Source organism: Xiphophorus maculatus, chromosome 18 (genome assembly GCF_002775205.1).
Source record: "Xiphophorus maculatus strain JP 163 A chromosome 18, X_maculatus-5.0-male, whole genome shotgun sequence".
NCBI classification, from domain to species: domain Eukaryota; kingdom Metazoa; phylum Chordata; class Actinopteri; order Cyprinodontiformes; family Poeciliidae; genus Xiphophorus; species Xiphophorus maculatus.
Genome location: NC_036460.1, coordinates 23612064 through 23627961, shown reverse-complemented (window position 1 = coordinate 23627961; position 15898 = coordinate 23612064). Strand labels below are relative to the sequence as shown.

The window sequence follows — 15898 nt, the reverse complement described above, 5'->3', positions numbered from 1 at the left end:
CATACGTTCCTCCTTCAAGCCAACTAGTTTGTATAGGAGTTTCCTGTAAGCCTATCTATGCTTATAACAAATAAAGCTAATCCACTGCTTCTCAATGCAAGCCACATTTAAGCAAAACAACAAGTTCAGTTATGATTAAAGAGGAAAAAAGCGTGGATAATTTAGTTTGTCTAGCTTTGACGCAAATAAAACATTACTGAATGGGTTTCAGGGCTCATTAGAAATCCGTCAGTTGTGATATTTTCAGGCAGATGCAGATTTGAGATTTTATAAATCCTGTCTTACAGAGACATCTTGTGGCCACAAGTAGGCACTTTTAAAAACCGCCCATTCATGCTTTTTTTTTTTTTTTTTTTTTTTTTAAATCACAACAACTGTATATGTCGGCCTTTTGAATTTAACGTGAACATTAAATAACAGTATTGATGCATGGATACAAAACAGAAGGTGCTCTTGCAGTTCTGAGAGAAACCATCAACTACTAATAGGATGAAATAATTTCTAATTGTAAGAAATTGATAGAGAAGAACTTCTTTTTGCATCACTTCTTTTAAATTGTACAATAATCTCAATGGTCACGAAAAAAATAATAAGATTTTGAAATATTTATTTTAGATAGATGCATAAATATAGTTCAACTTCAGCCTGGCCTTTATTATCACTGTTTATTGGGCAAGACTATAAATTTGTAAGCATGAGCAGGCGGAGACGCTAAATTAAATTCAGATTAAGCTGGGCTATAGATGGTATTAAGTGACTTTTACGACTTTCAAAAACGATTTTCAAGTAGGCGAAAATGCATGAAATTTTGTGAGAAAGCAAGCTAAAAAAATCGACACTCCATTGGTTTCTTCTAATACTGGATATTAGAGGTGCAGCGCCCCCTACAGACTGAGGTTGGTGAAGAAGGAGAAGGCGAAGGAGGCGTATGGTGGTGACATTCAGCTTGAGAGATTAACCCCGATTCTTATTGGTGTACATTTAAACAGGTACAGACCGTGAATGCAGACCGTGTTTACTTAGCTGCGTGGACTTTATGTGATGTGTTTTCTGTGCCGTGAAGCGGAGACTCAGTCCCTGTCTCTACTGTTTTTACAGAGCTAATGTAGCTCTGATGCTAATAGCGAGCAGGCCTCAGTCAGACGCGCAGTCTGACAGGCCATGTGTTGCAGCACTAACTGAACTTACATTAAGTTACGGTATTCTACATCACTGCAGGCTGGAAATATGTAACATTGAGATTCATGATCGAAATGAACCGCAACGTTTGGGGGTTAGCTGGCTAGGCTAGGTTAGCATATGAATATCTGACCGTTGAGCTGCGGTTAACCGTGTTAAAGTGACAGAAACATATGGAAGCAGATTAATTAAACTGTTTTTTTCTGAATGCACATCGTTACGTGTTGTGTTTAACTATTATAACAACTAGCCCCGAAACACGGTGGTGGCAGCGTCATTCTGCGGGAATCCTTTCTTTTGAGCAGGAACAGGAAAGCTGGACAGAGTTCAGTTCTCAAGGCTCATTTAGAGGTGGAAAGATTTGAGACTGGTGAGGTTGGTGTTGGGGTTCACCTTATAGGAGGACAATCACCCTAAACTTCAGGCCCGGCGGCATGGGCGGGCATTGAGTGGGCATTGCCCGCCCACGGAGTCAGCCGTGCCCCCCCTGGACTGGAAGCTGTTTGTTGTTTTTAACCTCAGAGTGGCCAACTCTCTGTTATTTCTATATCGATTTGATTCAGTAGGGGCTTTCGCACTTCCAATATCAGCGCCTTCTGTCACTTTTTTCAGCCATTAAAACTGTTTAATCGTTGTTTCCGAGCCACCTTTAAACGCAACATGAGCGCTGCTGCAACTGTGCAAGGTGTGCCCAGGTGTGTGTTAGAATCATGGCAGCAAACCAGCAAAACGCAAAGAACTTTTCACAGTTTTTCCCCCAAACTAACCGACTGAGTTGAGTAATGCAGGTGAAAGCAGGTAATGTTAGTTAAAAGATGACTAGCTAATACAAATACAGCACCTTAAGCTTGTTAACTAGTAACCTGTAGACTACTGATGCTGTTTATGTTCAAAAGTGGGTAGTACTTGTTACATCCAGTAACTTTTTTTGAAAAAAGGTACTCAAACGACAACATTGCACATCATGTCGCGTCTGAAACTTGCATTTAAAAATGAACTAGACTTGGATATTTAGCTATACTATGTTAATTTATGAATATCTAACCGTTTAGGTGGTGCTACAGTCATTAAGTGAATACAAAAACATCCATGGTTGCTAGCTTTAACTATGATCTGTTCCCTATTGGCTCATGAAATGGTGATTCCAAACATCTTAATCAGTTATTGATCCTTGTTTGAATTCGTTTATTGGATTGGATGATAGGTTATTGAATAAACCTTTGTCTCCTATTATAGTGAGTGAGTTTATTGTTATATTTTCTTCTTACAGGCTGTGTTTAATGGGTTATATTGGTGAAGATTGTGCACTTTTAAACAGATTATTACTGAGGTTTTAATAAATGTCCATCAAACAATTTGATGCCCTCAATATACAATATAAAGCCCTCTCTTGTAAATAAATGTTTGTCAAATATTTTAGAAGTAACAATTTCTAATTCACCTAAACTGTAATGTGTGTGTCAAAAATGCATTGATATGAATTATTTTAGTTTTACATTACAGTGCAACAGTCTGGAAAAAATGAGGCCCCCAGCATCATGATAAGCCTGGAATAACGACTTAAAACAGACGCAGAGTAAAATTTCTCAACTCAAGTACTATTTTTCTCTTTGTCCCGTGTTCGTTTCGTCTCTTCCTCGTTCCTCCACTTGCAGCAGCCGTGCCCCGCCGCGCCCCCACCCCCAGCGGCGCCGTCATGTGGCAGGAGGCCCGCAAACACGAGCGCAAGCTCCGTGGCATGATGGTCGACTACAAACGCCGTGGCGAGCGCCGCCGAGAGTACTACGAGAAGATAGTGAGGAACTTTGTTGCTCTGCTGAACAGAGTGTGGTGGTGACATTTAAAGCCTTCCTCTGCAGCATAATCACTAATCATTGTAGCCGTGTTTCAGTGCTCAAAGCACAATGACATCATGAACACAGAATTGAAAAGAATATGAGGCACGTTGTTGTTGTTGTTTTTGTGGTGTTTCAAAGTTTGAGTAGGGCATTCCGTTGTTCACCTGGTTCTCGTTTTGTCTCGACAGAAAAAAGATCCTGCCCAGTTTCTGCAGGTTCACGGCCGATCCTACAAGATCCACCTGGACCCGGCTGTGGCGCTGGCTGCAGAAAGCCCTGCCAACATGTGAGGAAAACTCTGCACAAAAGAAACCTGATAATAACTCAGAAATTAGCTGGTGACTGGAACCAGACAACTTTCAGCTTGTCTGGCACTGACCAGTAATTGGCTGATGGGGGAAAGAGCAACAAACAATATTTTTCCAGTCAGTTAATGCAAAATGGAGCAGCACTTCAGCCCAGTTCAACTGTAAACCTAGCTTAACCTGTCTCACTGTCACTGGTGTATTTAAAAAAAAAAAAAACTATTTCAAATAAAGAACCAACACTTAACTCAGCGTTGCTAATTGCTAATATAATGTCCTAAAGACAGTTTAAATTAATAGACATGTCCTCAGTTTGTCTATTTTAAAATATAAGTAATAAAATTAGGATTCCTGCAGTGTTGGGAAAATAAATGATATCATTTTGATTTTTTTCTTTCAAAGGATGCCATGGCAAGGAGACGCCAACAACATGATTGACAGATTTGATGTGAGGGCCCATTTGGACTACGTCCCAACTTATACCCCTCCTCTGCTCAGCACATCGTAAGTCTTTAAAACGCTTTGGTAACATTTAAAGAAGGGGTTTAGTTTTAGTATTTTATTGTCGTTTCTGGACATTAGGAGATTATTAACATGTATAATAAAATAAAATAAAAAATTTGCTAAAGTTCAGAACATTCTGCTTCTTGTTCTTTCACAGAACACCAGATCACGAGATGGAGGAGAGGAAGTGCAACTACGAGCGCTACAGAGGACTCGTTCAGAATGACTTTGCCAACAGTGAGTGTTTACTTAAAGTAGCGTGGCAGTCGGTGCTTTACACACGTGCTTGGCTCCGTGGATGCACAGTGTGCTTAGAGTGGTGCTTGGCCAGCTCTCAGTGGGTATATTTTGCAGTTGTGATGAGTTCATGAACTCCCTGCTGTCCCCTCACAGTCTCAGAGGAGCAGTGTTTATACCAGATCTACCTGGATGAGCTCTACGGTGGCCTGGCCAAACCAAATGAGGACGAGAAGAAGAAGTATGTTTTTCCTGCTCTGCCTTTGTATTTTCAATTATGGTTTTATATTTTGTGAGGGAGGGTTATTTGTTTATATGTTACACCTTTGTCTGGCAATAAAATTTAATTTGCACACTTCTAAATTGTTCATTGATCCACAACGATCATATCTTTGCTTCCTGCAGAATTTAAGTGGTTTATAAATTCATTAATCCTTCCTCGCCTCGTGCAGACTTGCAGAGAAAAAGGTTGCCATTGGTTACACGTACGAAGACAGCACCGTGGCGGAGCCTCATTCCCAGTCGGACAAAGAAGATGACAATTCAGAGAACAGTGAATCCGAGGAGGACGAAGGCATTCCTGATATTGGTGAGGCTTCACACCAGGAAAGTTTAAAAAGTCTGAGCTAAAATGGAAGTGGAGGATCAACGCTGTCGTCTGTAGCTATAATGCTAACTGTTGTAATATGTGGTTGATTTTATCAAGGGCTGTAAGTATGAGACACTCCATGTCTTCAGTTTTTCTTGCATTTGTATAAAGTAAATTAAAAAATATCTGTTTTTGAGGGATTGGAGGGACAGTTTAAAACATTAGCTATTTCTAAAGAATGACTTAATATTGCATTCATAGACAAATATGAAATCAGAACTTTCCTCTTCAAGAAGTAACATAGTTACACAACTGTTTGTAGATTTGTTTCCCTTTTTATTAAATTAAAACATAATATGAAAATCTTAGTTTTTTCTGTAAGCAAGACAGTAACAGTAACAAAAGGGTTTTATTTTCCAACTTTCTAACTATAGTGACAGCAAGGTAATTTTTTGTCTGGAGAATTTATTGCTTTGATAAAAATTTCAACTTTCATTTTGTGCAGTGAGTTTCTAAATTTTTCACAAGCTGTTGACTTGATGCACACTGTAACGCTTCTAAATAGTGAAACATTTCTTCTTTCTTCCTCTATCCTTTTTACAATCGTTGAATAACGTTTTTTTCCCCCCTCACTCAAAACCGTTAGCTTGATGCTTGAGGTTTGGGATTAGTTTGCCAAAGTCTGACCGGTTATGTTGCATATTTGCAGATGTGGAAGTTGATGTTGATGAGCTGAACCCGGAGCAGCTGCTGGATCTAAACAAAATGGCGACTCCATATGGAATGGGGGAAGGCGACTTTGTCAGGTACATTTTTATTTGTTCCCCATTTGTCACTTTAACTCCTAGTAGTCATAATGAAAGACAATACAAGACAAATGAAAAAAGAACATCCTTAAATAGATGGACAAAGGAGAAAACACAAGGGGAGAAAATGCAATGACTTAAAGATGCATTTAGAGTTACTACGAAAAATAAAGTATGCAGATTTGCAATTTATTGTTCTTGCCTCTACCTCTATTTTTCTACTTCATTTACAGTTGATATTCTGGGAATTTGCACTTTTTGGAGAATATTTCCTGAATAAGAATGATAAAATTGCCAGAGACCGATAAAACAGAAGTTATTCAGCACCGCAAATATGTCTCTCTTTTTTTTCTGTAGTGTAGAAACATAAGTGGAACATCTCAACAGTGGGCTTTCACAGAACGTTTTTAACATCTGTGAGAGTGCATTTGTATTATTTCTAATGCTTTCACAACCTCATCTTTTGTCAGGATGTTGAAGAAAGACAAGGAGGAAGTGGAGGCCATTAAACACGCCAAAGCTCTGGAGGCAGAGAAGGCCATGTACTCTGTGAGGCTAAATCACTTGGAAGACTTTCTTCTTCTTTTTTTGTGCGTTTTGTGCAACTTTCTAGCTGTTTACATGCGCTTGTCTTGCTTCAGGGCCGCCGCTCTCGAAGACAGAGGAGGGAGTTTAGAGAAAAGAGGCTAAAAGGAAGACAGATCAGTCCACCAAGGTGAGTTCTTAGCTTTATTAAGAAGTTTAAAACGAGGCTAAACGCGTGCTTTGCAAGCACATCACTGTTTGTGTTGCTTTTCAGCTACGCCAGAAGAGACAGCCCGACGTACGACCCTTACAAACGGTGAGATGTCCCACGGATTCTAACATTTTAATCCTGATTAGTGGTGTGTGTGAGAATATAGCCTCTCATTTAATTATTATGATTTTTTAAACTTTTTTCTATCTCCTTCAGGCCTGAGTCGGAGTCCAGCTCAGAGTCCCGGTCCCGTTCGCGTACCCCCGGCCCGGAGAAGATCACGTTCATCACCAGCTTTGGAGGCAGCGACGACGAAGCCGCGGCCACGACACAAACCGCTGCCCCTCACTCTGGCCACGCCCCCTCCAGCTTGCAGCACTCTCCAGGTCATAGCAGGGGCTCCCGGTCGGTAATTTTCCCTCCTCTTGGCATTTCTTTGGTTATTTCCTCTCACACAGTCCTTATGTACTGCAGCCGTTGATGCAAAGAGTATGATGGTGGATTTTTGTGATCGGTGAGGTGAATCAGGTTTCAGACAAACCATCAGGGAGAAAACCTTGATTAATTCAGTCAGTTAAGCTCCAAAGCTCCTCAGCGAGATTCATGCATGTCCCAGTTTATCTTAAGTAGGTAGAAAAGAGCGATTTTATGTCCGGTGGTTTGATTTAATGTGATTATCGAGAGGCTGGGTACGCAGCCGGTGTTATTACTCAAACTTTGTTTCTGTATTTGTTCAGGAGACGAAGGTCGTCCTCGAGCAGCTCCTCCTCCTCCTCGTCTCGCTCCTCGTCCCGGTCGTCCTCTCGCTCGTCCTCCCGTTCACGCAGAGGCCGGCGGGGACACGGGCGGAGAGACGGCCGCCGCTCGCGGAGCCACTCGCGGTCGAGGCGGCGCTCCAGGTCTCGCTCCCGGGGGAAAGGAGGAGGGAATGGGGGCTCCTGGAGGAGACGGGAGCGGACGAGGTCGCGGTCCAACGACAGGGACAGAGGCAGAGATAGAGACAGGGACAGAGACCGGGAACGGGACAGGAGACGCTATTCGGCGCGCAGACGAACGAGGTTTGGATAATCCCGGATACGTGGCGGTTAGCTCGTAACAGACACGCCGTCCTCTAATGTCCCGTTTTGTCTGCAGGTCTCGTTCAGGTTCACGGCAGGGCAGCGGCTTGAGGCAGGGAGCCTGGAGCGGTCGAGGACACCGGAGGAGAGACAGCGACAGCCACAGTGCGTCCCCTTCTCCAAGCCGCCCGCCCCACAGTCCCTCCCCCACCCACAGGGGGGCCCAGCCTGCTGCCAACACCATCTCTGACAAACTGAGAAAGTAAGAAGGTCTCACAGTCTGATCACACACACCTGAGGAAATACAGCGGCTAGCACAAGTATTTATACATTTATATAGGTATAACGAGTATTAACACATTGCAGGTTTTATGTTGCAACCACAAACCAGCTTTAGACTGGTTTTATTGGGATTTTATGGGAACGGGTTACAAAGCTAAATGTCAAGTTGAAAGGAAGTTTTAAAAGGTTTCCAGTATTTTACGCAAATTAAAACCTAAAATGTGGCCTGCATTTATTTTCAGTCACCCTGAGTCAGTAACTGGTGGAACCTTACTGTGCTGTAATTACAGCTGCAGGCCTCTAGGGGTATGTCTTCCACCTTTGCAGGTTGAAAGTCTGACATTTTTTCCTTTCGCCTTTGTAAATTAACTGAATCCTAATCCTTGGAAGGATCTATGAACATGAACTCTCACGCTTTGTTCCCGATTCTCAGTTGTCTTCATATCTGGACTTTGACTGGACCACTGTAACTCATGAATTTGCTGTGACCTACTCTCCATCATTTTAGCTCTCCAGTTAGTAACTGGACAACAGAAGGTGTTTAGTAGGAGAATTTTATAAAATTTGAGCCAGGTGAAGCCAAGTGTGACACTTGAGGATTTCTGGGTAAAACATATTTACAGACAAAGAAGGTTTTTCATCTTAAATGCTAAATTTCTACAGTTTTGGCTTAATTACTTCTTTGAGAGTGTTTAATTTTTCAGCAAATGGCACATATTAGAGTCTGTACACTCCATTTAACAATTAATCAAACACTAAATTAGTTGACATTTGCTTCAATAATCGATTAATCACAATTAATCCGATTAATCTTTACACCTTTAATTTTTTGTTAACTATTAATCTGTGTTGACACACACTGAGAAATAAACTGTTTTATAGCGAAGCCGTTCATTTAGCTGGTTTCTCGAAAGCAGCTAACTATACTGGAAAAGATGAATTAATCAGCCAACACATCTCACTGGTTTCACATTTTAAAAGCTCGGAACGTTTTTCTTTTTCTCTCTCTCTCCCTCAGGCCTGACACTCCGGGTGGTAAAGAGACGGGAGCTGCCAAAGTCAGTAAGAATTTGATCTAGTTTGGTTTCTTGCTAAAGCCTACGCCTCCCTCATCCCTGACAGGCTGCCATGGTTGTCCATCACACTGGAATATACAAGCTATTGTTGCACTTAAATTGCTCTTTTTGTTTGTTTTTATTTTTTCCGCACTCGCACCCTTAAAGTGGACACGAGCTCTGCCAGCTAGAGCCCAGGAGAAAGGCTGAATCCTGCCTCGTTTCTTCTCTCTGAAGCCCGTGTATCTTGATGCCTGTCCTGTGCAGAGAACCTGTGTGTGCTGTACAAACACGTATGCGTGACAGAGCGAACCGTCCCCTGTATGTTTGTAGTACGAACCAGTCCGCAGGGCGTCACGCATTAATGCCTGCGAGAAAGACAGACTCGTTTCCCATTGGATGAAATGCTTTGTTGCATCTTGTGACTATTGAATGAATGTGCCTGTATTGGTTTTTTTTTTATATATAAGCAGCACAAGTGATTTGACTTGCAAAGTCATTTTGAATTACATTTATCAAAGCATTTTTGTGGAAGTTTCAAGATGGATGCGTGCTGCGCCTCATCTGTCCGTAGGCTCGTGTGCCGCAGTATGCGAGTCGTGTAGCTCCAGATGTCTTAACCTTTTGCTGACCCAATGTCTGTTCTCTAGCCAGCTTCCACGTAAAGAAGGAACAGTTTGTAAAACAGGCTAGAAGTTATGATTTTTCCCTGTGCCGAGCGTGCCTGCAGTGTTGTGACCTGCAGTTTTTCTTGCCTGGCCAGGTCTGAACAGCCCACTGATGGGTGTGTCGGGACAAAAAAAAAAAAAAAAAAAAGAAAATGCCACCGGCTCTTTATGAACCTTTCCAAACTTGCTGGACCTGAACTTGCTCATGTTTCCCTGTCTGACCCTTTCTCCTTCTTTGCTCGTCTTCTCGTCCTTTTATCTCTCTGACAGTATTGTGTGTGTAAATACTGAACATTGTGTCCTGGTTCGTCTGAGTGGATCCTAGTTTCTGCTGATCTGTTCCACACCTGCAACATGCTGCTGCTGCTGCAGCAGCAGTTTCTCTGTCAACACACACACAACCTCGTTTGGAGTGTGTGTTGTAATCTCCGTCACTTCTCTTAAAGACGATGGTATAAAGTTTGTATTTCAGCCAGAGATGCACCGACAAGAACTTTGTGTCCCGTTTCTGATCTCGGGTTTTTGTAAATTGTTATCTGTGTCCATTTGGATTTTACTTTAAGAACTGGAATAGAAAAGTTACACGATAGCTTTAAAAATGTTTACTTTTTGCCCTCCTACCACCATCCTTCATGGATTGTTTTAACGAGGAGCAAAATGCCTGTTAGCTGTCACTGTAAAAAGAAAAAAACAGACAAACTGATCAGAGTTCAAATGTTAATCTGACCATACTAGCATCTAACAGAGAAAATACTAGTTTCCCTGATTATGGCCTCTTATGATGCATTGCTTTTGGAGCCTGAGTACGGATATGCAACAAGAGAAACCTGCTGGAGGTGAGCTCAAGTTCCAAGTTTGGTTTTTGATGCAAAGAACACTTCCTTAAAATGTATTAAATTCATAAAAGAAAATGCAAGTTGGTCTTAAATACTTTAATTACAGGTCTTAAATTTTGTCATGCGGAACTTCATAACCTCATGTATTTTATGTAGGTTTCTTTCTTGTGGGATTTTCCATTAGAGATGCACCAAGCTGATGTTAACATCTGTATTGGTCCAGACATTGACAACTATTCTCGATCTGGTGGCGGTGATGATGTGCCCAATCCAAAAGGGCAGATCTATTCAGTTTAATTCTACGCTCTGACGTCATTCTATATTGTTTATTTTACACTATATTTAGAATTTATAATTGCGCTTGTGAAGCTATTGGTGTATTTAAGTGTACACCAATACATTTTTGTTTGTGTTTAAAAAAGGAAACAATTTAAGTCAATTCAACACTGTTTTTCTGTATCGGACTATACTAAACTTCAGATATCTGTATCGGTATCGGAAGTGAGAAAAGCGATCAGTGCATCTCTATCGACAAAAGTTTGACATCTTCACTCACTCCATTCTGTGACCTCAGGCCGTTGAGGCTACTGGTAACAAGCTGCTAATACTTGGTGGCTTGCTAACTAGTAGATGGTTGGCTAACTATTCACTATGTAAGAAGCACAAAGCTGTTGCCAAGAGCCACAAAAAAATCACATAAATGACACAGTAATTTCTGCATTTATTTGTATATCTCTATTGTGACATAGGTCTTAAATTTTATTCATAAAGTTTGAGTTGGTGAAACCTGCAAAAACCCTGCAATATGTGTATAAAAATTGGAAAGCTGTGTTTTTTTTAGCCCCTCTGATATCTGGTTTCTAATTAAGCCAGTTTCAGACTCGGTTCAGCACAATGTGTGTTTAACACGTCCCTTTATTGCTTCAATGCTTAAAATGGAAACACTTTATCTGTTGCTAATTGTGGATATCACCAAAACACCTCACAACTCGCTCAAAATAAAAATGGCGTACTTCAGCTCTGCCTTCGTCACAGCTTTACCCTCCAGTTTTATTTACCTTACTGATTTGGAAAACGGCTACCTTCAAATCATCTTCACTCAGTATCAGCGTCCACACTAAAGAGCAGTTTGTTCAGCGCGATCTGCTAGAACTTCAGGACCCCGTGTTCGTCCATGGTCAAATAAATAATAAAAAAAAAGAGCAGAAGTTTCAACTATCCGACCCTCCGGTCGTCTTCCAGGGCCGATCGGGCTAAAAGCAACTGATTCTCGGTGCATCTCTGATTTGAGCACAGATGTGCACGCTCAGGACACTTTTTGTTTTAATGCTGTGAAATCTTGTGCTGAAACATTTGTGTCCCTTTCAGCCCAAGCTGACACCCCAGGAGCGTCTGAAGCTACGGATGCAGAAGGCGCTCAACAAGCAGTGTGAGTGCCACTTTATTTTCAGATCAAACTCATTTCATCTCTTAAATTTAAACAGTTTTTCCCCTCTAAATTCACCTTCGAGTTTTTTTCTCCTTCTTTTTTCTTCCTTATCTGCAGCCAAGGCAGATAAGAAAGCTGCTCAAGTGAAGATCCAGCAGCAGGAGCACAAGCGACAGGTCGGTCTGTGTAGATTAACGCGGAGAAAGAGGCTTCCTTGTCCTTCATTTCCCGTCATCGCTCTTTGTTTACTTTACAGGAGCGAGAAGGAGAGCTGCGAGCCATGGCACGCAAGATCCGTATGAAGTAAGGCTGCGTGTGTGTCAAGGTGGACTGATTGGTGTCTGTGTGTTGCAACCGTCTGACCCAGAAGCCGTCTGTGTGTTCAGGGAGCGTGAGCGACGTGAGAAAGAGAGGGATGAATGGGAGCGACAGTACGGACGACAGAGCCACTCGCCGTCTCCCTCCAAACACGGTGAGACAAGACGGTTCATCGTCTCCCGCTCAGCACAGATATTTCATCTGCCTCTGATTAGCTGCTGTCAGTTTTATTGGCTCTGAGACGCTGCGGCACGCATTTGTTTTCATTGTGGCTTTGTTTCCTCTGTCCCTCAGGCCGAGAACACAGCTCACACAAAAGGTATGTAAGGCACTGGAATCTTCACAGTTCCAGTGAAGCTGAATTAAACACGTTTCCCCCCCCCCATGTCGATGCAGAAACAATCCCAACGGCCAGTCACAAAACCCGTAGGGTTATTATTTAACACGGTTGTTTGGAAGACTCGGGAGAAAAACATCAAAACTCTCGAAAGACAACAAACACCGTCTTGTAAAGCTTATCGTTGTGGACATTACAATCTGCACTTTAATTGGAGATTGTTTTGTTTTACTTGAACTCTCTTTTCTTCCCTAATGAGCCGTACTTCATACTGGTAACATGTCGCGATATAAGTGCTTCATATATCGCTAGTTATTGATTAGTTTGTTGTTTCAAATATCTGAAATGCAGCCAAACTAGTGCCGTAACCTTTCCTCCTTTATGCACAGTTTCTCTGCGCCACGCTGTTGTTGTTTTTTTAAATTTTATTTTGAACCAGTTTTGAGGCAACAGTGGCGAAACATGAAGCTGCTGCTGGGCAAGTTTCTCAACAGGTTGTTGCTAGGCAACCAAGGAGCGAGCCAGTTGATGCCACCAGCCTAGCTTAGCTGGGTAGCAGGCAGCATTTCCTCTGCCTACATCCCCCAGAATGCCAAGCGGTTCTGGCTCAGAGCTCAGTGACATTATTGAACATTCTATCAGATGTATCATCTGTTGATATTGATCACAATATATATTATTGATTTATTGTCCAGCTCTATGATTATTGTATTTTTAAATAAAAACATAAATACACATCCAAACATCAATAGCCAGAGATTTAAACAATTACGGACTCAAAAATTTATTATAATATAATACTTTTTGGCTACAAATCTATCACTCCCTCTATGTGTTTGTTTACATGTGATATAAGGGAAATAAAATCCTAGATACAACATCCGGAAGTACTCAAACCTGCCTGTCTGGCACATTTAACTATAGCATTCATCTGAAAGGACAACAACTGTCAAATGCTAACGAGTTATTTCTGAAACACCCCTTATTTTCTCAATGCACAATAGTTAACTGTATGACCTAATCATTAATTGAAGGGTAGATTGCTGAAAATGTTAGCAGTGTGTAGTTCAGTTAGTGAGGTTATTTGTTCTGGGAGGAAACCGTGGTTCTTATTTATGGACCAAGCATCAAACGCAGTAACCTTTGTAGAAGATCGGCTTTGTATCGACTGGGGAGGAGAAAACTTATAAATAATCTGCAAAATGCTCGACTAAAATGATGTCACAAGGTTCAAAATGGGAACCAAAACCAGAAAGATGTGGAACCAAGCTGAAAACTGTTATTCTAGTCGGAGCTGCACGATGTGTCTTAGTATTTTACGTACGATGCTCTGTTGTTGACCAAATCCAAAGCATGTTGTACGTCTGATAAGATGCTAACGCTCAGAGTGGTGCACAAATCGTATAATCATAAAGGAAGAAAAGTCAGAACAAGGCAGAACAACAAATATCATTGCAATTTCCAACATTATCAGAATTAAAAATTTTCCACATATTTCTTAATTTTCTGAATATTTGGAACACATTTGATGATTTTATTTTGTTTCTTTTATTTGGTTTAAAAGTTCAGTGCTAAAAGTAAAAGGCACACACTGCTATTATTTTAAACACAATGCCCTAATTTACACAACCAACATATCATAGCTTGGGTAAATTAGATTTTTATGTGGGAAAAGGTTCTGCTGACAATAACGTCCTAACTTTATAAAGGAAAACATCTGGAACATTTTTGTCTTCGCTCAAACTTTACTGTGTAGAGGAGACAGAAAATCGACGTGCCTGATCCTGTGTTTAAATTGGTTTCACTTCAGTCTGGAGCATAAAGGGAGAAGCTGCTTGTCAGTACTGTAAAATAATATATATATTTCCATGTGTGTATCTTTTGCCGCTGACCTTTACGCTAATTGTTTTTTCTCCCTGAAGGTCTCACTCCCGGTCTCGCTCTCGCTCTCGCTCCCGGAGTCCATCGTACAGATACTGAGCTGGACAGAGGGACGACGAGGCCCGTCCTGCACACCAGGACCTTTTCTGTCGACACAAACGACTCGTCTAGAACCAAATACAGAGTCTGGTTAACGAATCTGCAACTTGTCTCGCACCATCTCATATGAAACACAGACTGAGATTCTTTAATCCCACCGAATTACAGATGATTTAATCCGCCGTTTAGTTTTGCTTCATTCTGTGAAGACCGGAGAACATCTGCATGTTAAAGCTTCTGCTTTCTCGTCTTCCTGGTCCGTTCTTTGGGAGACGTGGTTTTCCAAAGTACGACACACTGAGGAATACTCTGTGTTTTTAAAAGGTATCCAAGTGTTCAGATCTTTAGCCACAGTATGTTTCTATGAAAACAAACAACGGAAACTAAAGATGAAACTTCAAATAGACTTTCACAAATGCGATTTCCAAAAATATCAAATGAAAACCACTCCGCAAAAGCAGAATTAACTCTGTAAATTTGATCGCTCTTTTTGTACTCTGTTCTCAGCTGGCTAAAACCACCAAACAACTTTTTTTTTCCTCTGTAGAAGTGAATGTGAAAAAAACAAACAAATAAAATTCAATTTGAAAGTATTTAGGTCTCATCTTTAATTTGTTGCATATGCAGGAAAATTACGTTTCTCCCCTTTGTTTCTTTATATTTTCCTCTGATTGTTGCAGCAGCCTGACAAATGTAGAAATTGATGGTTGCATCTAAATTAATTTTCTCATCTAGATAAAGTTCCTGTAGTCATCTCAATTTCTGGAAAACAAAAAAATTGCCAAAGAAAGTGCTTGTTTACAAAGTGCTGAGTTTAAGTATTAAAGGAAGGTTTAGTGGAAGGTAAAAGTGTCAGAAAAAGGTACACAAGCAGTGTACCTTTTTCTTGAGACTATTGTGAAGGGGAAAAAAAACCCCATTTAAGAGTTTGGAGGAGATTCACATGGCGTGAACTTGGGTTGGAGTCGGAGCCTGAAGCGCCGCCTCCCACAGTCGCATCCATGACAACTGTCACATTCCTCCTATTGAGTCATTCCTGACCTGGGGACGTCAGAAGAGTCTCACCTGGGCTAAAGGTCAGGTAAGACTCCAAAGCGGTTCTATTGCTTGGTGGTTCAAAATCCTCTGTCAGGATGAAAGTAGAATTTCCATTTCATTTGGAAATTAAGGTCCAGTGATTCCTGAGAGTGGAGGGGCAAAAAACTGAAGACGTTTAGAGTCCAGAGTGAAGTTTCCACAATCGAGATGATTTGAACGTTACCCGCTGGCGTTGGTTCGCTGCGCTTCAGAAAGCCCAAGTCACAGCACTTTGTGCCTCCATCTGCTCATGATCTTCGTGAAGATGCTTATTTTATTTTCCATTTTCCAGAACCAGCATTGCAGACGAGCTGCAGGCTGATCGACTCCATGACACGCTGCATTGATGCTGCAGTTCATGCGAAAGGAGCCTCGGCATTAAGTATTGATTGCATGTAATGCTCAAAAATATCAGCTTACTTGTCAGTCGGTCAAAATAAGTCCCTTTTTTTGTTGTTTTCTATGTAATTTTCTGAGAAACTTGATTCTTTGTTTTTATTAACTTTAAGTGATCCTCCTAAAAATGGACAAAAATCAAAAGTGTTTCACTCTGTACCAAATTAATCTATATATATATATATATATATATATATATATATATATATATATATATATATATTTTTTTTTTTAAATACAATTCTTGCTGAAGAAGCTAATTTTTCGG

General features: G+C 41.1%; 1 protein-coding gene across 2 annotated transcripts; it reads left to right on the top strand.

Moving 5' to 3' along the window:
- Nucleotides 1–897: 897 nt before the first annotated feature.
- clasrp (CLK4 associating serine/arginine rich protein) lies at nt 898–14744 on the top strand. Of its 2 annotated transcripts, XM_005808003.3 has the most exons (21): nt 898–989; nt 2835–2974; nt 3206–3303; nt 3725–3826; nt 3984–4063; nt 4220–4304; nt 4516–4652; nt 5362–5458; nt 5929–6007; nt 6100–6173; nt 6258–6299; nt 6411–6599; nt 6932–7252; nt 7329–7514; nt 8553–8592; nt 11462–11522; nt 11640–11698; nt 11779–11825; nt 11909–11994; nt 12135–12159; nt 14100–14744. In XM_005808003.3, the coding sequence occupies exons 2-21, from the start codon at nt 2876–2878 to the stop codon at nt 14155–14157; spliced, it is 1965 nt and encodes a 654-aa protein (XP_005808060.1). In that variant the 5' UTR covers nt 898–989; nt 2835–2875; the 3' UTR covers nt 14158–14744. The 2 variants fall into 2 exon arrangements, 1 of the variants encoding a protein (XP_005808060.1); XR_002754330.1 differs by lacking the exons at nt 898–989; nt 14100–14744 and having other exon boundaries at nt 2876–2974; nt 8553–8596; nt 12135–12160.
- The last annotated feature ends 1154 nt before the right edge of the window (nt 14745–15898 follow it).